At 41.7% G+C, this 26,407-nt stretch overlaps 3 protein-coding genes across 3 annotated transcripts; 2 read left to right on the top strand and 1 right to left on the bottom strand.

Moving 5' to 3' along the window:
• The first annotated feature begins 12,964 nt into the window (after positions 1 to 12,964).
• On the top strand, positions 12,965 to 18,411 carry LOC124704641 (protein phosphatase 2C 70). Its single transcript, XM_047236914.1, has 13 exons — positions 12,965 to 13,099; positions 14,110 to 14,275; positions 14,397 to 14,567; positions 14,672 to 14,847; positions 15,328 to 15,486; positions 15,924 to 16,064; positions 16,131 to 16,192; positions 16,328 to 16,463; positions 17,041 to 17,135; positions 17,375 to 17,490; positions 17,560 to 17,689; positions 17,761 to 17,815; positions 17,899 to 18,411. Exons 1-13 carry the CDS (start codon positions 12,965 to 12,967, stop codon positions 18,049 to 18,051), a joined length of 1,695 nt encoding a protein of 564 aa, XP_047092870.1. The 3' UTR covers positions 18,052 to 18,411.
• Positions 18,412 to 18,576: 165 nt separating this feature from the next.
• Positions 18,577 to 20,692, bottom strand: LOC124700959. Its single transcript, XM_047233026.1, has 6 exons — positions 20,545 to 20,692; positions 20,152 to 20,246; positions 19,895 to 19,974; positions 19,719 to 19,768; positions 19,512 to 19,624; positions 18,577 to 19,169 (listed from the first exon to the last, which is right to left on the bottom strand). Exons 1-6 carry the CDS (start codon positions 20,690 to 20,692, stop codon positions 18,807 to 18,809), a joined length of 849 nt encoding a protein of 282 aa, XP_047088982.1. The 3' UTR covers positions 18,577 to 18,806.
• A 333-nt stretch (positions 20,693 to 21,025) lies between these two features.
• LOC124700958 (RNA-binding protein Y14B-like) lies at positions 21,026 to 26,203 on the top strand. The gene is made up of 4 exons (XM_047233025.1): positions 21,026 to 21,269; positions 23,772 to 23,908; positions 24,745 to 24,887; positions 25,760 to 26,203. The coding sequence occupies exons 1-4, from the start codon at positions 21,026 to 21,028 to the stop codon at positions 25,815 to 25,817; spliced, it is 582 nt and encodes a 193-aa protein (XP_047088981.1). The 3' UTR covers positions 25,818 to 26,203.
• The last annotated feature ends 204 nt before the right edge of the window (positions 26,204 to 26,407 follow it).

The raw sequence follows: 26,407 nt of genomic DNA, 5'->3' as shown, positions 1-26,407 counted from the left end.
CGGTACACAGACAAGCGGGGAGAGCGATTTACCCAGGTTCGGGGCCCTCGATGAGGTAAAACCCTTACGTCCTGCCTGTCTGTTTCTTTGATTATGATGAAAACAAGTTACAATGGGGTGCCGAATCGTTCGGCTGTGATCTCGTCGAGATGCTAGTTGCTAGGGTAACCTAGTTCTAAGCTTCTGTTGGCTAGTATTGCTAAGATTGATTGTGTCCTCGATAGCCCCTCTCCTGGCCTTTATATAGGAGGCCAGGTCTCGAGAGGCCTAATCGAGTATGACTAGGTTTACAATAGATCTATCTCTTAACTTTCCTTGCTCGGCTTCTTCCAAATCTTGTACTTCAAGTAATCTTTCGTCGCACCGTCCTAGTGGCCCATCTTGCCATCGGGTACCTTCATGGGCCTCCAGTTGGACCGCGTAGGGTAGAGAAACATTGGTTACCCGAAGGGTAATGCCCACGTCAGTCACACAATGAAATTCTTGGGTATTTGTACCATATTGGTTGGTATGAAGTGTCATGCAAAACAACGCAATACAAGAATACAATGGCCTAAGTGACTGACAAGGAATATGATAGGAATACGTGTCTGGAACAAAAATAAAGTGTTATTATGTTCGTCGTTGGTATTCTATCTAGCCCTTAGAATTTATAATAAAGAACTTAATAATTGTTATTTTGCTCTGGTCAAATGAAAACAATGAGTTGTTCAAATTATGACATTACTCCATGTACGATGGATAAAGTTATTATAAATATTAATGGTGAAACACACATACATAACATCGACGCTAAAATGCCATAAGGCAAATGATTTGAATTCTACTTATTTGTGGAACCGCCATTTAGGTCATGTTAGAAAGGAACGCATGAAGAAACTCCATGCGGATGGATTTTTGGAGTCATTTGATTTTTGAATCGTTTGGCGCTTGCAAATCTTTTCTAAAGAGAATGACTGAAATACCGTTCATAGGCCAAGAGTTGAACGGGCAACTCGACTTAGTGGAAACATACATGATGATGTATGTGGTTCATCAGGCATAGTTGTGTGCGGGAGATTCTTCTACTTAATGAAAACTACCAACAATGAATTGAGTATATATATGTGGATATATTCGATAAGAAAGAAGTTTGAAACATTTGAATGGATTCAAATAAATTTCAGCATGAAGTGGAAACCATCGTAATAGAAAAGTCAAATATCTATGATTGGATCATAGTGGAAATATTTGAATTACGAGTTTTTAGCGAACATCTGAGAGAGTTATGAAATTGTTCTATAACTCACGTTTCTTGGAGTATCATAGTGATGATGGAGTATCCGAGAGATGTATCCAAACCTTGTTGGGTCAAAGATGATATAAAATATTGATGCCATTATATTTTTGTGGATTATGCTTTAGTGACTACCGTTTTTACACTAAATAGAGCATCATCATGATCCGTTGAAATGACACCATACGAGTTATGGCATGGGTATGAACCCTAATAGTCTTTTTCTTAAATTTTGGTATGCATAGCATAAGTAAGTGAGTTTACAACCAAAATCGGATGAATGTCTTTGTTGGTTATCCCGAGAGAATTGATTGGGAATTCTTTCCACTATGAAGTAAAAGACAAAAGTGTTTGTTAATGTTACTTGCTTATTTCCAAGAAATTGTTTTCTAGCGAAGTATTTGAGTGGGAGGACAATAGAACTTGATAAGGTTTATGAACCTGAGCATAATGATCAGAGTAGCGCAGCATCGGAATTGGTTACGAAAGCGGCCACGACGATCATGGCTCCCATGACTACAAAGTGTTTTAAGCCATGGAGATCGAAGTACATATTGAACCTTGTAGGTATGGTTTACTTTGTGATCAAATAAATGATTTGTGAACAAAGGAATGATTTTGAACAATGATAAACCAACTACAAACAAAGAAGTTATGATGGGCCCTGACTCCGTTAAAATGGCTATACGCCATGAAATCCAAGATAGATGAATACTTTTTGAAAGTAAATGGATCTATAAAATTGATGGACTTGGATATAATATCCTTAAAGAAGCTCGACTTGTCGAAAAGTTGTTTACGACAAAGTTCAAAGAGTTGAGTACGATAAGATTAGATCTTCCGTAGCAATGCTTATAGTCCATGTGGATTATTCTAGTAATCGCTACATATTTCTTTTATGAGATATGCTAGTAGGATGGCAAAATATATTACTTAACAGAAGTGTGTATTAAAGGTGTATACAAGATACAACCAAGAGTTTTGCTAGTCCGTAGAATACTAGATAGGAATACGAACTTCAATTGGATAAAGTGAGTATTGCGGAGTTGGAATCTTCACCGGATGAAATAGTCAAAGAGTTTTGATTTCATCAGAAACGATGAAGGTACTTGCATTTGCAAGAAATTAAGTGGGAGCGCTGAGACATATTTGTAATACTTTATGTAGCTGACATATCGTTGATTATAAATAGTGTAATTATATAATTGATTAAAAAGGGTTTCATTGAGAATTAACTTCAATGAAAGGATATGGATCGAAACATATTTAGTGTCAAGATCTATGAAGATAGATTAAAACACATAATAAGTTTAAGTCAAAGTACATAGAATGGATATTGAAGTAGTTCAATATATAAATATTAAGAAGGTGTTCTTTGCATACAAAGGTTTAACAAGACTTGAGTGTATTTGACACTCGATGAGTAAAAACACATGAGTGATTTTGGAACACAAATAATATGTACAAAACCAGATGTCCTGTGCTCTAAAAGGTTAGGAGCATATACCAGAATGATTCATGTGATAATCATTGGACAAACAGTAAGAATATCCATGTGTACTTCAGAAGATCCAAGGATATATATATATAGTTTTATATGGGGTAATGACAAACAAATCGCTGTAAAGTGTTGCACCGATACTTGATTTGGTCACATATAAGAATTAATTTCAGATCTCAATTAGGCTAAGTGTTATTAAAAAGGTAGCACAATGCTAGATTTAGAAGAGTTCTAAATGTTGTGACGGATTCTACAAACGAAGGTAGAATATGTCATTGTTTTGACAATGACTAAAGATGTTAAGTCAAAAAGTTCTTTGAGAACTTGGTGTAGTTCCGATAGTGTCAGAACTTTGAACCTATATTGTGTGTGACAATATTAGTGACATATTTCAGACCGCGGAATTAAGGTTCCACCAGAGGACTAAGCATATATGCCGACTCATTTGGAAAATGAGTGATGCGTTGAGACGCAAATGAATTGCAAAATACATACGTTTCTGAGCATGTCAGATCCGTAGACTAAAACCTCTCCCGTAGGCGAAACATGATAAAACACCAGAAAGGCCAAGGTGTTATATCTTTACAAATGTAAACTAGATTATTGACTCTAGTGCAAGTGGGAGACTGTTGGAGATATGCCCAAAAAGCAATAATAAAATGGTTATTATAATATATCTTTGTGTTTATGATAATGTTTACATACCATGCTATAATTGTATTAACCGGAACATTGATACATGTGTGTTATGTAAACAACAAGAAGTCCCTAGTGAAGCCTCTTGTATAACTAGCTTGTTGATTAATAGATGATCATCGTTTCGTGATCATGAACATTGGATGTTATTAGTGACAAGGTTATATCATTATGTGAATGATGTAATGGACACACCCAATTAAGCGTAGCATAAGATCACGTCATTAAAAATTCATTTGCTATAAGCTTTCGATACATAGTTACCTAGTCCTTTCGACCATGAGATCATGTAAATCACTTATACTCGGAAGGGTACTTTGATTACATCAAACGCCCATCGCGTAAATGGGTGGTTATAAATGTGGGATTAGGTATCCGGAAAGTATGAGTTGAGGCATATGGATCAACAGTGGGATTTGTCCATCCTGATGACGGATAGATATACTCTGGGCCCTCTCGGTGGAATGTCGTCTAATTAGCTTGCAACAATATGAATGGTTCATAATAGACCACATACCACGGTACGAGTAAAGAGTACTTGTCAAGAGACGAGGTTGAACAAGGTATCGTGATACCGATGATCAAACCTCGGACAAGTAATATATCGCGAGACAAAGGGAATCGGTATCGTATGTAAATGGTTCAATCGATCACTAAAGTCATCGTTGAATATGTGGGAGCCGTTATGGATCTCCAGGTCCCGCTATTGGTTATTGGTCGGAGAGAAGTCTCTACCATGTCTGCATAGTTCACGAACCGTAGGGTGACACACTTAAGGTTTGATGTCGTTTAAGTAGATATGGAATATGGAATGGAGTTCAAAGTTTTGTTCGGAGTCTCGGATGGGATCCATGACATCACGAGGAGGTCCGGAATGGTCCGGAGAATAAGATTCATATATAGGAAGTCATATTCCAAGTTTGGAAATGATCCGGTGCATTTATGGAAGGTTCTAGAAAAGTCCGGAAGAAAGGCACTATGGAAGGTGGAGTCCCGGAGGGACTCCACATCCATGGCCGGCCAAACCCTAGTGGGGGAGTCCCAGGTGGACTCCACCAAGGGTGGCCGGCCAACCCCCCCACCAAGGAAAGGTGGGAGTCCCACCTTGAGTAGGACTCCCTCCTTGGGTAGGTTTCCCACCTAAGGTAGGTTTTCTTTTGGGGTCTTATTCGAAGACTTGGATCCAACTCTTGGGGGCTTCCACCTATATAAAGAGGGGAGGGGAGGGGCTGTCCGGCCACACCAAGCCACCCTTGGCCGCAGCCCTAGTTGGCCGGCGCCCAAGCCCTCTCTCCCCAAACCCTAGCCTCTCCTCCTCCACAACCTCTCCCGCATACGGTTAGGCGAAGCCCTGCCGGAGATCTCCACCACCACCGCCACCACGCCGTCGTGCTGCCGGGATTCCGAGGAGGTTCTACTACTTCCGCTGCCCGCTGGAACGGGGAGGAGGACGTCGTCTTCATCAACACCGAACGTGTGACCGAGTACGGAGGTGCTGCCCGATTGTGGCACCGTCAAGATCAAGATCTTCTACGCGCTTTTGCAAGCGGCAAGTGATCGACTACATCCACCCCGAGATCTAATCTCGTTAAGCTTTGCGAATCTTCGAGGGTTAGTCTCATCATCTCCTCGTTGCTACCGTCTACTAGATTAGATCTTGGCTTGGTTTTCGTTCTTGCGGTAGGAAATTTTTTGTTTTCTATGCTACGAATCCCATCAGGTATATGAATAGAATCCTTGTCAGTGACCTACGAACATATAGCAGAACTTTTTTTGCAGGGAACAAAATGCAGAACTTCGATTGCAAGGATGACACGATCACCTATTCTCAAATTTTGAGCCCTAGAATAAAACGAAATAGCCTGAAACTATACTATTTACTATCCAAGAAATCAATAGACACAAGAATCAAATTTGCAACAATTCCCTGCTTTCCAAAATAGCCCACCAATGGTATCTGGCAGACCAACTGTGATCCCCACATCAATTCCTGTCGGATTGGACCAAAATTTGCATAACTCAAAATTGGATCGTGAAGATGAGGAGAACCTGAAATTAGGCCTAGGCCTCGCCCTTCCAATGCCGTGGGCGGAGCGCTAGTGTAGGCCGCATCGTGGGCCGGGTGGAGAGGCGGCATCGGCAGGCGACGGTCGTCGCCAGCTGGGATAGCCTGCCGGATGGAAGGAACACAGTGGGAAGACGGGATCGCGGACTGTTGCCGCCGAGTTACAAGACACAAATACCCTGACATGATTACCTAAATATTAAATGAATGGCTCTGATATACATAATAGAGGTATATGAATAGAATCCTTGTCAGTGACCTACGAACATATAGCAGAACCTTTTTTGCAGGGAACAAAATGCAGAACTTCGATTGCAAGGATGACACGATCACCTATTCTCAAATTTTGAGCCCTAGAATAAAACGAAACAGCCTGAAAAAATACTATTTACTATCCAAGAAATCAATAGACACAAGAATCAAATTTGCAACAATTCCCTGCTTTCCAAAATAGCCCACCAATGGTATCTGGCAGACCAACTGTGATCCCCACATCAATTCCTGTCGGATTGGACCAAAATTTGCACAACTCAAAATTGGATCGTGAAGATGAGGAGAACCTGAAATTAGGCCTAGGCCTCGCCCTTCCAACGCCGTGGGCGGAGCGCTAGTGTAGGCCGCATCGTGGGCCGGGTGGAGAGGCGGCATCGGCAGGCGGCGGTCGTCGCCAGCTGGGATAGCCTGCCGGATGGAAGGAACACAGTGGGAAGACGGGATCGCGGACTGTTGCCGCCGTTGGGTAAGCCACGTTGGGAAAGACAAGGTGCGATTCAGGCGCCGTGGCATGGATGGCTGCATCGCGCGGAAGAGATAGCGTCGCAGGGCAGGCGATGGCGCATGGAACAATGGTGTCGAGTGCAGAGGAGGCGGCGGGGCGAGGGAATATACCGATGATTGTGGCATGTCATTTTTCGAGAATAGGAAAGTCATCTTTCATAATTATTTTGTCCATAATTAACGTTTAGTTAGAGCTTGAGATAGGAGCGGCGGTTTGGAAATAGGAAAGACATCTTCTCCTACCAAAGTTCAGTTAGGACTTAGAAGCCATCGGACGATCCTCCTGGGATGGTTTGGGAATTTCCTTTCTCAAGCAACGAAATATATTTGTTCTAATTAATTGAATGCATGATTTATGATACCATAAATGTACCATGAAATTAAATCGGACGAAATGGAGACCCTAAGATTGATTGAACGGCCAGAATCTTTTCAATTACGACCACCAAAGTGTGTTGAGTGTCAAACGACCAACTCCCATTTAATAGCAAAGATTGAATGCCAAACACGCTGACCACCTCTTCCACTAGTGCATCAGCGCATCAGAGAGTAAAGGGGTAACATGAAAAATTCGCCCCGTGTAGTAACAAGAATTTTTTGCATCCAATTGTTCGGGTGAGAAGAGCATGCACTGCTCGGTACTGCTCAGAACAAATTGTATTAAGTTATTTTTTTTAGAATGATGAAAAAAATAACTTAATACAATTTTTTCAATCGTCTGTATAAAAAAATCGCCATACCTTTTTTGTAAAACAAATCTACGTGCATATTAAGATGCTCACTTTCACTACAGAAGATCAACTAAAATTCTCGACTCATATTATAATAGGGATGTTGCGCTATCTAAGGATGTGTTCGGTTCCAGAACGAGGAGGAATGGAATGGAATGGTTCCGTTCCGAAGTCATGGGACGGTTCCGACCCCGTGTTCGGTTCAGAAAAAAACGAGGAATGGAATGGTTCCATATTGTGTTCGGTTGGAAGAATCGGGAACGGAACGGAATAGCCACAATCATGCTTAAAATGTTAATAATTGTAATTAACGGGCTGTTTTGGCTCAAAATATTTGCACATTTTTTTTCCAAAATCAAATTACAGAGGTCAAATCTAAATTACTTTCGATTTGAGGCAAAATCCCCAAAATTGGGGCCAAATCAGAGCCAGCCGCCGGAGGTCCCGTGGATGGAGGCGAGGAGCCAGCCGGAGGGCCCTGCACGCCGCCGCTGGTGCCCGGGGCCAGCCGCCGGAGGGCCTGCACGCCGCCGCTGGTGCCCGGGGCCACGCTGCGGGACTCGTCGAGGCTGAGCAGGTGCAGCACGGCGCGCGCGCGTCCCAGACGGCGATGCGGCCGTGGCGGTCGCCGGCGGCGAGGCGGAGCGGGCGGTGGTCGTCGGCGTCCTCGTGGCCGCCCCCGCCTCCCAGCCTGCTCGCAGCGATGGTTAGCGATTATTGGACGCAGTGGTTAGCGAGCCGTTCCTCGCGGTCCGCCCGATTTGGTCGAACGAGGTAATTCCGCATCTAGGACGAATATTCGCTTCGGGGGAACCGGTTGGTTCCGTTCCATGACCTCAACCGAACACTAGAATAACTAGCCTCCAGGTGCAGAACGGTTCCATCCCATTCCTCTGTATTCTAAAAGCGAACACACCCTAAATACACTCCTACATGATATCACAATAAAAAAAAATGTAAAGATATCTACGTTAAATTTCACAAATAAACTTTATTCCATGACCACACTGCACCAAATACCCGACTGGTCGCCCCGCTTTCACTAACAATACATAATACAAATACTCTTGTGGATACCATGAGGTTTGGTACACGTCATGTCCGCTCCTGCGAGCGACAGGGCGAACCCTAGATAGGGCCGCCGCCAGCCCCTGCGCACCTCTCCCCCTCCCCCTCGCCGCCGCCAGAGGGCGTCTTCGAGCAAAGCCCCCGGGGCGCCAGCATCGGCGGCGGGGATTCTTCTCCCCCTCGCGCGGTGGTGGCGGCGTGGTCGCTTGGCAACGGCGTGGCGGCTACGTGTGTTGGACCTGCTCGCCTGCGTCGGAAGCTTAGATGCCGGGATTCGGATCCAAAAGATCTTTTTCCGGCACCTTAGTTGGATCCGATGCCGGGAGCATCATGGAGCACCGTATGTGTGCGAAACTACGAGGTGTTGCACTTGCAGTACTCATGGAGGTACGGAAGGACTTCTACTCGACCCCGAGATGGGCAACGTAGTACGACTAGATAAACCACCTTCTAGTGGAACGTTAACCGCTTTCGATCTCTGAGGGTACATCACCGAAATATTCTTCGTTACCGCATTACTCCTGGATAGATTTGGGCATCTAGGCTGCGTTAGTTAGATTTTTTTTGTTTTCTGATACGAATCCCAACACTCTTGTGGACATACTCGCCTCCTTTTTCTGAGAATAACATGCTTATTCACATAATTACTCCAATGACAGAAATTGGCATTGGATAAAACACTTGTTAACACTGCATAAATTGTATAATTACTATTGGGTAAACTAAGCAACATAATCCTATTGTAGAAATTTCCCAGGATATTTTTTTGGCTCGGACCTCTATACAACTTCTTATATATAGATACTGAAATTCACACAAGTACTATAATATATATATATATATATATATATATATATATATATATATATATATATATATATATATATATAATCGATACAATCTACTTTGTAGATATACGTGATTTGTTGTTATAGTCTTTCCTTATGTTTGTATGGAGCTCATTTCATTACAACCTCTCGTACTAAAATTTACAACAATATAAATTTTCACCATAAAATATAGTTATACATTATCATTGATGTATTTGCAGTTTTTTCAGTTATATAACAATAAACTAGAGTTTTTGTATTACTAACATAATTATGTGGTTAATATTTACCCCGAGCTCTTCAACACTATCAAATAATTGGCTACATTGTTTTTACTCAAAACAAATTGATAACACAAAACAAGGTTGAAAGATAGTCTGATATATTTTACCTTACAACATCTCTTATGAATTGTGATGAGACAAAAAGATCTTTGTTGCGACTTGTATTCGTCACTCCCAAAAACAAAACAATGGTGGACGTAGTTGTGCTTTTTTCTTATGTCTCTCTTTCTGTTTTTCTCTTCTTATATTCGTTGGTGGACATTATGTCTTCCCACTGCGCATGGGAAAGAAAGTTGACTCATGCGCTCAACAATTGACTACATGATGGTTAAATAAAATGTAATTTAAAGAAAATATAAAGTGGAATATGTAGTAGCCAATCTTTCATGATTCTCAATGTTATGGACTCAAACTTTGGTCATGAATTTCTTATTTTCATTTCTTATCAGTATGTTAAATTTATTTTTAATTATCTTGTTGTTTTGTATTTTTTATATGTTTACTCTTATTATTTATATGTTCCATTAATATGTGTTAATTTGGTATTTATGTTTATTTTCTCTTATACAAAGTATAATGAGAAAATATAAATGTAGAAATATAATAATGCGTGAGAATCAATGAATACACGTGGTACATCAGCATAATAGGTTGGCACAACAAACTTTTGAGTTGCCAATAGTTAACGCAACAAAAGTTGTCACAATCCGTGATTTTGAATCAGATCGAAATATCTATGATAGGATCGTAAATCGTAGGATCTTAACTTTCAGAATTGTAAAATCTTAGATTTTACTTAGCAGAATCGTTGAATCGTTCCACTTAATTTGAGTCGTAAAGTCGTAGAATCGTATAGTATAATCATGATTCTGACAACTATGAACGCGACAAACAATTGTATATACGAATTTTGAAGATTACAGCACGTAGGGTAGCTTTAGATTTAAAGAAGAACAAATACATCTCAAAGTCTTGTCAAACGGTAACCTACCTAGCATGGAGGATAAGATCAAATTGCATGCATCGGTAGCCTGACATCAGGCAGCAAATGTTTTGAACGTAATGAATGATGCCGTGACTATGTTTCAGCAGCTACTATTTCATTAACACCCAATGAAAATGGCATTTTTGTAACTGGAGAATAGTTATTTTGATCACATGGAGGATTTGACAACTTAAGAATAATTTGAGATACTCGAAGCCAAATCCATCGTATCGTTTAAGGTGTCTCACACCTACGAGATGTTCTGATTGGATACTTGTCATCGGTGTTGCTGTATCCGACAATGTGATAATTATGACCCCGGGAAAGACACCCAACTCGTACTGTCATTTCTAAAGGTAGTGCACATATTGTTCACCCCGTGTTGCCCTCCCCAGAACCAGCTACAGATTGGGTTTTCCTATCTATCGGTGACTTCTTTGTCAACAATGGTAACAACTGGTGCATGTATGATCCTATGCGATGGGCGGCGAGGTAATCTTTATAGCTCATAGAAGCCTCTTCCATCGCTCTGATTCCTTTGAAGCAGGCGGGCTCGCGACCATGCATGGAACAATTGCCGCTATTGTTGCAGGTGGACGCCGGTTGTGCTCTGAACAAAATTTTCGAACCTTATCAAATCCATTGAAAAGAATCATGAAAACATGTCATACATGGGCTATGTCATCAAAGAAATCTAAACATACATGGGTCCACATGATGTTGAGCTCATGAAAACTAGTCGAGATCAAAATAGGGCCACACATGTTTACCTACTTGTTTGTTACTTCATACTCCGAAGTGTGGGGAGCGACTAGTATTAGCTGATTGTAATCCTATCCAAATTCCAAAGCAACATGTCCTCAATTTGACTTGCATTTTTTTTTGAGAAAAAGTGACCAATCATGTCTACATGACGATCTATTCGAATTTATATCATACACAAATCTGAGATCACATATTAATGGCAGAGAGTATTTCACCATATCTACATAATAATGTACATTTGTGCCCTTTGTCGTAATGTCTACGCGATTATATTGTCAACACAAAAAAACAACATCATCGATGATTTTTGTCACAGACGACTGTCACGACTTCACCATCAGACAATCTCTCTGCTCAAATTGGCCTTCAACACGAAACTCGACCACGTGAAAGGACAAATAAACATGCAGAAAACCAAACAAAAGAAGTGTAGCCCCTGTGCGCGAACATAAAAAAGCGGAACTGGATAAAACACTTGTTAACACCGCATACATTGTATAATTACTATTGGTTAAACTAAGCTATGTAATCCTAATGTAGAAAGTTCTCAGGATATTTACTAGACTCGGTACATTTAGAACATATATACAACTTCTTATATATAGATACTGAAAATCACTCAAATAATATAGTATATATAAGTGACACAAGTTACTTTTTTAGAAGAGGTGATTTGTCGTTATAGGCTTTCCATAGGTTTGTATGGAACTTACAATAATATTATTTTTGTACTAGAAAATATAGTTCTACATTAAGTTTTGATGTATCTCAAGTGTTAATTGTTTCAGTTGTATAACAACGAACTTCAAGTTTTTTGTATTACTAATAAAATTATGTGGTTAATGTTTACCCCGAGATCTCCGACACCATTTAATATTTGGCTACATCTTGTTTTTCTCTTTACGAATTGATAACAAGAAACATGATTGAAAGATAGTCTGATAGATTTTACCTTACAACATCTCTTAGGAATTGACTACATGATGGCTAAAGAAAAAACAAATCAGTAAATACATGTGGTACATCAACTTGCTAGCTTTGATGGTAGCATCTGGTGCCTCTGCTTTAGATTTAAAGAAAAATGAATATATGCGAAAGTCTTGTCAAACGGTAACCTACCTGATACGGCGGATAAGATAGAATTTTATGTATTGGTGGTCAACCATAAGGTAGCAAATGTTTTGAATGTAATGAATTGTGTGTGGCTATGTTTGGGCATATATAATCTCATTAACACCCGACTCAAATGATCAGTTTGTATGCTTGATCAAGGTAGTGCTCGATAAGAGGACAATGATCATTTTGATCATATGGGGGATTTGACAACTTTAGAATGATTTGAGATACTTGAAGACAAATCCACTGATTAAGGTGTCTCGCACATACTTGAAGGGTCGGGTGTGTCATTGTTGTAACATCTGGCAATGTGATAATTGTGCTCGAGTAAAGACAAACAACTTGTACTATCATCTCTATCTAGTGCACCATGTCTTTAAGACTTTAATGCCCTGTTTCCCTAATCGAACCAACTAATATGAATTGATTGTAATCCTATTCAAATTCAAAAGCAACACAACCTCAATTTGCCTTGCATTTTTGGGGCAAAAGTGACCAATTATGTTTATATGATGATCTATTCGAATTTGTATCCTACACACATCTAAGACCACACATTAAATGACACATTATATTTGACCGTATCCACATAATAATGTAGTACATTTGTGTCCTTTGTCGTAATGTCTACGCGATTATATCATCAACACAAAAAAACAACATCGTCGATGATTTTGACACAGACGACTGTCACGACATCACCGTCAGACAAATCTCTGCTCAAATCCGGCTTCAACACGAAACGCGACCACGTGAAAAGACAAATAAACCTGCAGAAAACCAAGCACAAGTTTAGCAATTAGCCCCCTGTGTGCGAACAACATAAAGAAAGTGTCGACGCCTGCCTGCGACCACCGCCCTCGCCCGCCCATGGCCATTTCCCCCCTCGCCGTCAGCGGGGCCGCCGTCGCCACGCTCGCCGTCCTCGGCCTCGCCGTCTTCGCCTGCCGCCGGTGGCGCCGGGGCGCGCCGCCTCCGCCCCCGGTCGCCGCCTCCTCCTCCCAGGTCAGAGAACCCTCCCTAGGAAATCTCCCCTTCGTTTCCTTCGCCCCTCTCCGTTTCCCGATCACGGCGGCGGATCTGCACCTGGGAGCGGCCAGGGTCTTCGCCCCCGTCGTTCTAGGGTGCCGCGAATCTCGATGGCGGTAGTTCGAGGGCGCTCTGTTAGGTCGGCGGCGATTTGGTTTTCAGGGCCTGGGGGTAGTGGGCGGTCGCGGCGTCCAGGCCTCCATGGTGGCACCTAGCGTTGGGCATTTGGGGAAGATTGTAGCTGATGAGGGGCCATGCTGATATCCCAGGCGCTAGACAATAGTTTGTGGTGACTGCTGGATTTGGTGAATTCGTATAGAACTGAAACGCGTTCATATTCTTGTTATAATATTTGAGCAACATGGGTGTTTGGCTGGATTATTACCCTTGGCAAGTAGGGTTATAGACCTGAAACGCGTCTGAACCCAGGGAGGGGTTGTGTGTATTGAGTCACTCAGCTGCCATGTTCTTTGGTGCACTGGGAAAAATGGAACAAACTATGTCCCATCTTAAAGCTTGCCAGTCAATGCTTCTCGATGCAATGGATTGGCCTATTTATCGTGTTCTTTTACTTCATTAGACCTTTTGTTATCAGCCACTTTTACCAAAGTATGCGAATGATTAACTTAAATGCTTCACGATGCACATCATGTTAAATGATAGTACATTGCATCTTGTATGGTTTGACATGAGAACAGGTGCCTTCTGATCCACCCAAACAAATAACTGCTACTGGAGCTAAAAAAAACCCACTGTCTTGCTTTCTTGCTAAGAGAATGAACTACTATGTTTCTTTTTGATCCTACAACTGTTTCGTAAAAGATAAGGAAACTTACGATCTTTTTTTTCCTAAAAAAACTTTGGCTGTTATAATGCAACTATGTGCAAATATTATCACAGCGGATGTAATGGTTTGAAAATAAAAAGTAAATATATATTTATTTTCAATGGAAGATGGAGGTATTGATATCACTCTTTGCTTGCAGGAAGATGATATCTACAGGCCTCTCATATCAGATAATTTGGAGGACCACTCAGGCTCAAGCAATAATCATTGCAGCAGTACTGCTGCTGAATCCGGAATTTGGAAAAATAGGAGTAGCACTTCACCAAGGACGCATAGAAACCCCACTGAATTTCATCCCATTGGAGGTAGGTCCAGACTTACACCTTGATTTTCATCATTGGATTATACGGAAGCAGCCCATTTACCGAGATCCTCTTTTGAATATCATCATAAGAATTTAAAATTTCTGGTTCTTACAATCTACAGGAGAAATTCACGTGATTGATGTTACAAACGGTACGACGGAAGAGCTCCATTTGGGAAGTACACTTAAGCGTCCAGCAGAAACATGTGCTCCAACGCCTGAGGTGAAGCACATTAGAAGGGCTTCTGAAGAGAATAATAATGGTGGCATTCCTGTGAAGGATATTACAGTTGGTAAAACTTCATTTCATCAGTTGGATGTTCTAATGGCCCATATGTTGCAAATATTGTATTACTTGCATTTACTCATGATGTTTAATCATTTGCTAGGAGTGCAGGAAGCCACCTAGCCTTGGAGGTCATAGCTGGTCCATCTCATGGAATAAACCGCTACCTGCAGTCAGATAATACATCCATGCTCCCGATGACTCTTGGAAGAGTACCTCAAAGTGGTTTGGTGTTAAAGGATTCTGAGGTGTCAGGAAAGCATGCCCAGATTAACTGGAATGCAAATGTAAGTTGCTCACATCATTTCTTATTTTTTTCACCTTCAGCATGCTACTGTATCCAAACCATAGATCATTTTGAAAATTGACATATCTGTGGAGGTAATTGGCGGAGTGTTTCTTTGCTTCTACTGGAACTTTTAGTGCTTTAATTTTCATTTCTTTACCGGTTTGTGGAGTTCGCAAGTCCTGTTTCTGCTGTCAGTGATGATGCTATAATTCTTCTTAGATTGATGCTACACTACATATTTAGGACATTTCGTTTGTTTACAAATATGATTTCTTCTGGCATTTCCAGATCGCAGATTATATGGTCCCTTGATTCATAAATCAGAACGGAGGTGGGCAGACTTTGCCATTTATGAGCACCTGACCAGTCTCCCAAAATTAACATATTCCGTTTATATCATCATAAAGCATATGTACCTGCGAATATTTCTAGTATTCTTCCGTTCCCATTCGATCAAATTGTTACTCTTATATTGCAGGCACTGAAGTGGGAACTTGTGGACATGGGCAGTTTAAATGGAACTTTCTTGAATTCCCAGCCAGTTAACCACCCTGATGTTGGCTCTAGACGCTGGAGTGAGCCTGCTGAACTTAAAGATGGCGATATTATAACACTTGGAAGTTCATCAAAAGTATCAGTAAGTACTATTTTTTTAATGTTATCAGTGAGTAAATTACATAAAACTAGCAGAATCTTTGACTGGCCATGGGCCCACTATTTCTAATCATACTCATGCTTTCAATGTTTTGGTGTACAAGACATTCAAACTTATATCCTTCTGCTAAAAAAGAAACTCCTGTGCAACTGTGCGTTTGTTCCCATATAAATCGAATTATATCCTGTTCAAAGTATACTCATAGTCAAACATGTTACCATCCTCAGTTATAGATCTTGTTACCAGTTCAGTTGATAAGCTGACCTATCTGTCATCACGTGCCACGAGAATTGAATCCTATAGGCGCAAGAACATCTGGAACTCCATGATTTAATTCTCGCATTCATTTGTTTCTTAGATTATTTATCAGAGTATGTTTTTCTATGGATTATAAGTTTCTAATAATGCTACCTCACTAGGTTCAAATTTCACTACAAAATCAACAAGTGCCAGTTGGAGTTGGTATGGCTTCTGATGCAATGATAGCCCGCCGAACTGGACAGAAACTTCCCATGGAGGATGTCAGCTGCTATAAGTATCCTCTTGCTGGTGCGGAACAGGTACGTAAGTAATGTAAATGATTTTCGAAATAGTTGAATTCATTCTCATTTAGATTTTCTGCACAGTTTGGTCTGTTTGGCATTTTTGATGGCCATGGAGGGGATGGGGCTGCAAAAGCTGCCAGCAGGTAAACTATTTTTGTCTATCCGTTTGATGGAGTGCACATCATGATTTTATCCTGCATGAGTTACTTTAACATATGTTTGGCTTTGGGTGAGACGATGATCTATATGTTGAATTGATGATGGCTTTTGTTGTGTAGGATTCTTCCAGAGAATGTTGCAAACATTCTGTCTCAACAGGAAACAATAGAAGGAGTTCTCACATGTGGCAATGCTTCAGATGTCCTTAGATGTGCCTTTTCCTTGACGGAAGCTGCACTCAATCATCAGTATGAGGTTTTCCTTTTATCTAGCTTTCTTGCCTGGTATATGCATTTTAGTACTGCCAAGTTTTCAGCATGTTGCCTGTAATCATATTGCTAGGAAGTCTATAAATTTGATGAAAACATGAAATCAGATTTTATCCACACACTTATTTGGTATAATTGATTTTATCCAAACATGTAATCATAGATATGCTTGACTTGTGATCCTTTTTTTCCTTATCTGATATGTTGTCATTTCTTTATCCTTCAACCTTCCTTGGCTGTGTAATTCCCTGACATATTGGTTTTCTATATATATGAAAAGAAGAAGAACTCTGGGTCTTTAATAAAAGTGTACATGAGGCTCTGGGAAGTCAGTAGTCACTAGTCAGTGAAGATTCCGTAGATCCTTGGGCAAAGAATTGCTGATTTCTTGAGTTTTGAGTCTGACTAAAGCACACTTTTTGGCAATGTCTAGGCTGCAAATTGGCTGTCTACGGTTATACACGATCTTCAATAAGATGCTGTACTTACAAGTAGTAGAAGTACCCTTTTCCATTTCTTGAACACATGAACTTGTATGGCTCATACCTGTCTATCTCTTACAGGGTTGTACAGCAACTGCACTTCTTATTTGGTTTGATAAGAACAGAGATTGCTTTGCCCAATGTGCTAATCTCGGTGACTCAGCATGTATTATGAAGTAATAACATCTCTTGTTCTCTCAAAGATATTTCATTATTTTCTCTTGAATATAATCAGTAGTCACTTCTTGTAACACAAAATGTGCATTTCCCTTATCCTTTATAATTCAGAATTAACTAATGTCTCCATTCTCTTCTACATAAAGGATATGATAACATAAATATACTTGGGCCATGCTTGTGTATTCTTTTTTTCTGAAACTCTATATAACACCAGCTATTTGTATGCCTCTTTCAGTGTCGATGGGAATCCAGTTGCAATGACAGAGGATCATCGAGTAGTTAGTACAACAGAGCGAGAGAGGATAGCAAAGTTAGGACCTCCCCTGAAAGACGGTGAAAGCCGTATATGTGGTATGTTACCTTTACCTGTGATGCTGACTTGACCAGCTGTGATGTTAAGATCTCTTTTTGTTTTTGCAGGACTAAATCTTTGCAGGATGCTTGGAGACAAGTTTCTCAAAGAGCAAGATCCGAGATTCAGCTCAGAACCATATGTGAGCCCAGTGGTGCACATCACAAAATCATGCTCAGCTTTTGCCCTTATTGCTAGGTAATACTAATTTCCGTAGCTGCTAATGCGTATGCTGCATCCTTTGCCTGACTTGTTTTGTGCTACTGCAGCGATGGCCTATGGGATGTCATTAGCGCGAAAAGAGCAGCACAACTTGTCCTTGAAGTAAGATATTAGTCGGCATTTGTTCATATTGATCTCATTACTCTTCGGTCGTTTGATGCTAGTTTTATTTGCTGGTTTTGCAGTATAAGGAGAGGAACAAGGACCAAATACTTTCAGCAGACAGAGTAGCAGAGCACGTGTTGAGCGAAGCCAGGAATTTGCGGACGAAGGACAACACATCCGTGATATTCGTGGACTTTGACGCTATGAGAACGGGTCCCCGAACTGCCAGTTGATCGATCCATTGATTCTAGAAACCGCCTTACTGGCTGCTTCAACCCCATTGTTTTGTTCTTTCCCTTTTCTCTTATTTTTTGTCCATTACCAGAGTTTGCATCTTGCTGAGGCCAAGTACAACGGTTTTTCTCGTCTGCAAATACTTGGAGAGCTCTTTTGTACGGATGTGCCTGTAGAAATGTTAATGTGTTAATGAACTTCACATCCTGGACATGCGTCGACTATATGCTCGGACAAGGCTGCCCAGATATAGCAGTAGAATCTTTTGTGTTGAACATTTAAGATGGCTGTACGCACAAATCCATTATCTTGTTGAGCAGATGCAAAATGTGCCTCCGTATCAAGCTTGGCATAATGTACATTCCTATTTCTGTGAAACAATGGTCATCACTCCATACTAAGGCAATATTAAAGCAATGCTTAACATTCTTTCAATCTACATGTGCAGGCCCTGTCACCACCCGTTTTCTATAACCTTGTCAAAATTTGCCAAGTTTCGCTCAGGACAAACAATATGCACAATATCTGAAACAGATATATCATAAAATATAGTAACCTGTGATCATTCTGAATCGGGTGAGCAAACAAGCCAACACAGCAAAGGCCGACCTCTGTGAGAACAAACAAGCAAACACGGCAAAGGCCAATCTCTGTAAGAACAAACAAGCGAACACAGCAAAGGCCGATCTCTGATTTACACCGGAACATATAACTACAACACCAGCAGAATCTACAGAACAACAATGTCAGATCACTATATCTCACCGCCTGTTTCATCGCTCAGAAGGTACAAGTAGTGATCCTCAAGGGGGCGGTCCCGAGGTAGTGCATCCTGCTCTCTTGCCACATGCGAAGCAGACTCCGTGAATCTCTGGACACGGGCTCTGCTGTACGCATCGATATTCCGTTGTGAGATCAGGAAGAGCTCTAACTCTGCGACGAACCGCGCTGTCCGTCCAAGGAGGAACGGCCTAGCGGTGTCTGAGAGCAAACTCCTGAACTCTTCCCTTGTTTGCTCTGGCAAAGTCTGCTTCAAAGTGTGTAGTTTTTCTTGCCTCTTCATGAAAGACTCGATGACACCATGGATGTGGTAAACTATGGTCTCAACATTCTCATCCTGCGGAAAATTACAAGTTAAAATAAATTACAATGAACACCTAAAACTGCCAGCATCACAGTACCCTGGAATGTGCAGATCAGCTGGATTCTTCCGTCCTTTTGACAATGCTGAGTGAGTAATGGATAATACATGCATAGTACATGCATTACAGATAAGAAGAGAAGTCCTAACAAGGATCCACAGGAACTACATACAAGAATGCTCAAACATCACAACACTAGCACGATGCTTCATATGCATTTCTTTTTAAACAAGCTAGGTTGACTTACTCGCGGAACTGAAATATGGAAGTGCAAATAGGCTATAGAACAATTGTGCTGCTAATACGTAGCACTGTACCTGTGTCAGAGCCTGAATTTCCTGTCTCAGCCACATTTCAAGCCACATGTTCTTGCGAAGATACTTCCGTTGCTTCCAGTATTGCTCTACACTAGCTGCATCGTCTGAAATCTCTGTTGAAGTTCAGCAAACGAGGTTCATTAATATATGAGATTAATTCTAAAATCGTGAACTCATAAGTAAATAAGATTCCAAATTCACAGATACCTCTTGTGTTGTAAATTTGGGATATAAACTCCTGTGTGTCTGAAAGATACCTGCACCATAATAAAAGTGAGATCAATACACTTATCCATACAACAAGTTTGAGTTTAGAACTGATCTCCAGCGTAGCAACTGCAGTACTGCAGAATGCAGTCATACACATTGAGATAGTGACTAACCTCTTCCCCCGGTCCTGCTCTATGTAATGCCTCTGGAATGATTCACCATCAAAAGCATGAATGATTGATACATTCTCAGTCTGCAAGCATCACAAGGTTTATCATAGGATAAAACATGAGATGTCGACGAGCAAATGGTCTCTCGCAGTATCGCACTTCCAAGATAATAAAACAGTTTGAACTGGGCAAGCGTGTGTAAAATGGTGCTAGATAAATAAGACAACCGCTACTGGAGAAGCAGCAAAGTCGTGGCTCACCTTGCACAGGGGGCATTTGACAGAGGACAAGGGTTCTTCATGCTTGCTCGCCACAATCTTCACCCACTGAGTTATGCACTTGAAACAGAACGAATCTGCAAGAAGCATTTCGTGTTTGCTCAGGAGTTACCTCGAACCAGGAAATTCCAAACGGCGATTTCCAACTACAGGTGACATCTACCCCGGCCCAAACCCCCAATTTCTGCAGAGCGCCCCCTTGCATTGACGAACAGAGTAGAAATCTACAGCATCCCTACAATCGACTTTTAAATGAAAGTCGTAGTATAAAATTCTACCCCGAGGTAAAACTCGAGTAATTCTACGAGTTCGTGCTCAGTTCGTATGGTATCGAGAGGACGCGGCCAATTTAGGAGGAGGGGGCGGGAGACTTACGCAGGCAGGCGTCGAGGTAGGCCTCGTCTCTGAAGGATTCGAGGCAGATGGGGCAAGGACACGCAGCGCTCGCGCCCGCCGCCCCCGCCGCCGCGTCGCTGCGGGCAGCGCCGGAGGACGAGGCGGATGCGTCGGCGGCCGCCGCCATGTCTGCAAGTCCAGACTGGTCGGCATCGCTCGGTCGCTTCAGGTAAACAGCGGAATAAGCGACCGAGCGCGAGTCGGTTTCATCTCAGCCGTTCGTTCAAGATCCAACGGCCGCACTACGGAGCAGGGACCCTAACCAGATTTGGATCCAGCTAATAATAAATCTCGCGGGGGTCATTACGCAAATCTGCCAAATAATCACTCAGCCCGTCGCTACAGTAAATCACGCTTAGCTCGCGGTTAATTTGCCGCCATTATAAGAGCCCTCTCACGTCGCCGCCACCACGGCCACGCTCTCTCCCATTCCCCCTCTCTCGCGGCGGCGGCGGCGGCGATGGCGACGGTGGCGGAGGACGTGGAGTTCGCGGAGTACGGCCGGGTCGACGACGACGAGGACGACGACGGGATGGACGAGGACGACGAGGCCGCGGCGCGCGCGCTCCCCGTGCCCCACATCGCCACCCCCGCGTCGGCCCGCGCCCGCGGACGCTTCCTCGGCCGCAGCGCCTCCGTCCTCGCCTCCAGCCGCGACCGCTTCGACTCCATCCCCACCTCCCCGCACGGCGGCCCCCAGCGCTGTGAGAACCCCCCTACTCGACCATTTTTTATTTATGTTTTGGGCCTGATCTGTAGGTTCGGAATCTCCGGTTGGGGGTTCGCATTGTTGTAGATGAATTCCTGTGCTGCTTTGGGGTCAGATTCGTGAAAAATTGCGGGGAAGGTGGTAGGCTAGGGTTTGTGGTTGGTAATTTTCGCGAGGGTTTAGGGTTTTTGGTCCGGCGTGCTTGGTCAGATGGGTGTTGGTGTTTCATCCCACCCGCGGTACTGCTTGTGTCAGCTGAATTTCGACATCGCTTGTGGAACCAGGATTGTTTGATGTTCAGACTACTAATTAACCATCGAAATTGAATTCCTTGTGGGGCGTGTACATTGTTGGATGCTTCTATGAAGATCCAAATGTATCATCGCAATGTAGGTTCTCTGTTACATGATTCGACATGCTGAGCAGTGAGAACAGCTCTTTTCCATTGATGTTGTTCTCCCGGTTTGGTAGGTGCTGTTATTGTGTTATGCATGTTTTTGGTGGTTTCACACATTTATATTGAAAGGCTTTTCTGTAGAAAGAAAATGTAATCACAGTTGAATGAATTATCTAGTGTAGTTAGAACAGTAGCGTGAATTGTGGGTGAGAGGGATGCAAATTGTGGAATGATGGTTAGTGTTCTTCTGACCTGATTTCAGAATTACTCTATTCTGTTTGCTGGACTGTATGTTTGATGGTGTACTGCTGTAGTGGGCTACTAAGCCTCCAGGAGTGTACATGGTAGATCCTATCAGAAGCAGTAATGATATGCAGAAAATGCCAAATGTCATATAAGGATTTGATGCATTGGAATGGTACACTTGAGCTGTGTTGCTGACAGAGGGTCTTATGACTACATTGTTTGAATTAAAATGCATTTTCTAGTTGCAATCATGTAAGCGTCTTTATATTTTTTGGTTGAAAGGTGAACACTAGAATGCTTTAGAATTCGAAGGAAGGATTGCAGAATTTTATATGAACAGTTAGGTACAAACAGACCATGGACTGCCAGCTAAGACTAATATGTTGGCACACAGATTTGAATAATGTCTCGCTTGCATTTACACTCACTTTGAATGTTGTTCTGCCGGTTTGGTAGGTGCTGTTATTGTGTTATGCATGTTTTTGGTAGTTTCACATATTTGTATTGAAAGGCTTTTCTGTAGAAATAAAATGTAATCACAGTTGAATGAACTATCTAAAGTAGTTAGGACAGTAGTGTGAATTGCAGGTGGGAGGGATACAAATTGTGGAATGATGGTTAGTGTTCTTCTGACCGAATTTCAGAATTACTCGATTCTGTTTGCTGGACTGTATTTTTGATGGTGTACTACTGTAGTGGGCCACTTCTAGGAGCGTACATGGTAGATCCTATCAGAAGCAGTAACGATAAGCAGAAAATGACAAATGTCTTATAAGGATTTGAGGCATTGGAATGCTACACTTGAGCTGTGTTGCTGACAGTGGGTCTTATGACTATTGTTTGAACTAAACTACATTTTCTAGTTGCAATCATGTAAGCGTCTCTATATGTTTTGGTCGAAAGGTGAACACTAGAATGCTTTAGAAGGCGAAGGCAGGATTGCAGAGTTTTATATAAACAGTTAGGTACGAACAGACCATAGACTGCCAGCTAATACTAATATGTTGGCACACAGATTTGAATGGTGTCCCGCTTGCATTTAAACTCTCTGTCACCTTCATTTGTGGTGGGTTGTGCCTCATATATGCAGTTTTTGCATTTTGGCCGATTCTGTTTAGAATGAACTATATTTTCTTTACCAGTGTTACTTAGTTGTACTACTGAAAATTGTAGCTGGTATTCTCTTCCAGATTTTTAGTGTTTCCTTGAAGCCTGAATAAGCACCGCATCGAAACAATGACAAATGACAGAATTGAAAGTTTTGGACATAACAGGGATGTGTTTCTGAATAAATTTTGTATGACTACACAATGATGTGACGGTTGATCCAATGCGTATGACACTGCTTATTTTGTTTTCCACTATGCTTCTTGTATGCCAGCCCGTGGCATCGTGCTTACATTGTTTACATACTATTACATCCGTTCCGAAATATTAGCCTTTCTAGAGAGCTACAGCTCTAGCTCTCTAAAAAGGCTTATATTTCGGGACGGAAGTAGTACTAGGTAAGCAACCATGTAACTGCAACAATGGATTTGCCTAACATTCTTATGCACCGAGGTGCTCCCGGTTTACACAAGCTACTTTTCCATACCCCGTAAAGTGCAAACCGGCATAAGTAACAGATCATCTACAGATTTGCCCAGATCAGCTTAGCTGATCACTGGCTGTAGGTTTTATTTGCTGTAATCTATGTGGTTGTGTTGAACTTTGCTTCTGATATCATGCTCAATTGCTTATTATAATTGATTGATTCTCTTTCTCGTAATGATAGTTTTTTTTTTGGTAAAGTAGTGATAGGTGACTTGTGTGTTTATAATACTATTACTAATGGAAAAATTTGTTGATCTGTAGCAATTGAAGGATGGATAATACTTGTCTCGGGTGTGAAGGAAGATGCAGAAGAAAGTGATATATACGATGCTTTCTGTGACTTTGGTCATGTCAAGGACTTGCATTTGAATCTGGAACGCCGCACTGGATATGGAAAGGTAATTTTGATAGTTTTACTCTGACAAGCTTACTGCAGTGGAGGTTTTTTGGCAGAATGCAATACCAGTTGAGCTTCATCGACAGAACATGTTGTGATAAAGCTATGTTCACTGGTATATACCAAATTTTGTCTTGAAGTGGCCCTGTTTAGAAATTAGGATCAGCGGGGGTGGTAGCTTCTAGCTTGTCTACCATGTGACCATGGTTTTTGAGTTTCTGTATAGTCGCTGTCGCAGGTTTGGCAACTTGGTTTAACTCGGCCACTCAAAAACCTTGCATGCATGGTAGTTAAATGCTCCATGTGGACTGTGTTATGCTGTGGTCAGAGGACTCCAAAGGCATGAAATTGTTTGATATGTTCAGTGCATTGTTAAAATTTATTGAACATAAAGCCACCTCCATTTATTCTCACCAACTTGTGCATGTATCTTGGAGTTATGACTAGCAGTAAATAAGAACCAAGAGCTTCATACACGCATTACGCAGAATTACAGTGATCCCAGACTAGTTTGGTGTATGTTCCTAGCAGTCTAAGTGAACATTATTTCGAGGAATGATTGAGATGTGTTTTTTTAGATCAGATCCATTGAGAAAGTAATGGTTTTAGTGTAAAGTACTTGTTCAAGAAGGCAGCCTGCTATGTATCTTTGGTCGCGGTTTTATCATAAATGAACTCGCTGTAGTGACATGCTTGGTCAAGATTATTAGTTTGCACTTACTTCCAAGAAAGACTGTTAACTGGCTACATTTTCGCAATGGAGATCATGCTAAATATGTTCTTGTTTGTGAATAAACTCTGATTTCTCTCCACACCTCTGTTTTTTCTGTTCAACAGGGATATGTATTGGTTGAATATGAAAGCTTTGAGGAAGCACAAACTGCAATCAGAGCAATGGATGGGAAGCAGCTGTTAACAAAAACTATCCATGTCGATTGGGCATTTAACAGAGGTCCCATCCAAAAGGTCACGAGTACGAGGTGCGAATCTACCGTGCTTTGTTAAAATGCTTTGGTAAACTTTTGTGTCAATTTCACATTGTACCTCATTTGGTCACATGTCCGTTCTGATAATGTCTTGCTATGTGTCTTTTATTTACATCTGCAATAATATGATTGATATATGTTACCATATTTATCCTTGCCATAGACCTGTCCTGAAATTCCTGCAAGCAAGATCAATTGTTTTTCATTTGTTAGCTAATTTTCCCGTGATCTAGTTTGTCTTGGTTATTTACATCAGTAGTGCATCGAGTCATGTGACATTTGGCGTAAAATAGGACTAATTTCTGTATATCTGATACCTGGAAGATAATTACATAAAATAATCTTTCCTTTTCCAGCTGTAAGGTTCAACATTTGTGAAATACTTAAGTGATGCAGCATTTTTAGTTTTCCTTTTCCAGCTGTAAGTTTATCTTTGTGTGAACACAAGATTTTTGTCCACTCGTGGCCTCATGATTATGAGTTGACGGGAAATGATAACAATTGTTTCAGTAATGAACCTAGGCCAAGTTGTATAAAAAAGAAACAAAAATCGAGTCCAAACTCTTGCCGATTTCTCGAGAGATCCTGTTATTCCAAATGTAAGCATTGCCTGATGTGAACCGTAAGAGAAGACAATGCTTTTACCTCCCCTAGATGCCTGTGAGCATTGAGCTTCATGCATCGTTGATGCAGTGGTCAAGGGCAATAAAGCTTCCATTATCTAAAAAGTTATAGATGCCATGGCCATATATGTTGTGGATGTGCAACTTGCTCAAATCTATTTTTTGTTGTTGATGCTGCTCTCCTGTCACGTGAAATGTTTGCTGTCTTGAGTCTGCTGACTACCTTTTTTTTGTTCCTCACAGGCCAGTACGCGGACGCTCTAGGACTCCACCTCGCAGGCTCGCTGCGTTGACATACTGAAGGGGGGACTACTAGGGTTGCAATCTCTGACCAGTCGTGGTGGATGTTTTTTTGGGTAGTTGCCAGGAATCGCTAGATTTAGTGTTAACCATGCATCGTCTTCGGCAGTACGCAGTAACTGAATGAACGGAGTATCGTCCAGAACAGAGTCTGATTCTGCTGGCCTGACTTTTATCTGTACTAAGCTTATTCAGCCTAGCTTCCAGACTTTGTTATTGATCGCTTGGTGGAGGTCATCCAACTGAAAACCATTTTGTTTGTGGTGATGGTATAATGCAGGCATTATGCGTAAATTGAACCTGGAACAAACGTATTCCAGATATCCTTAGCACAAGTTACCCGTTCTCTTTTCTCGGACTTGTAAATCGAATATATGTTCAAAATTTTGTGGCATGAAATGGATCCTGTCCGAGGTTCCTGATGACAAACATGTCCATGTCCGTCAAGGTGTGCTTGTAGGCTCCCTCGGTACCCTGCACTTCCATCCATGTCTCGGCCGTTTTAGACGGTTTGAAATCTTGTGCGCAGGACCACTTCTGTATTGTTTCGACTTTCCTCGGACTCACTGTTCAGCGGAAGGACACTCCTGT

Source organism: Lolium rigidum, chromosome 3, assembly GCF_022539505.1.
Source record: "Lolium rigidum isolate FL_2022 chromosome 3, APGP_CSIRO_Lrig_0.1, whole genome shotgun sequence".
Lineage (NCBI taxonomy): Eukaryota > Viridiplantae > Streptophyta > Magnoliopsida > Poales > Poaceae > Lolium > Lolium rigidum.
Note: the sequence above shows the minus strand (reverse complement) of the source record. Positions and strands in the feature narration are given on the sequence as shown.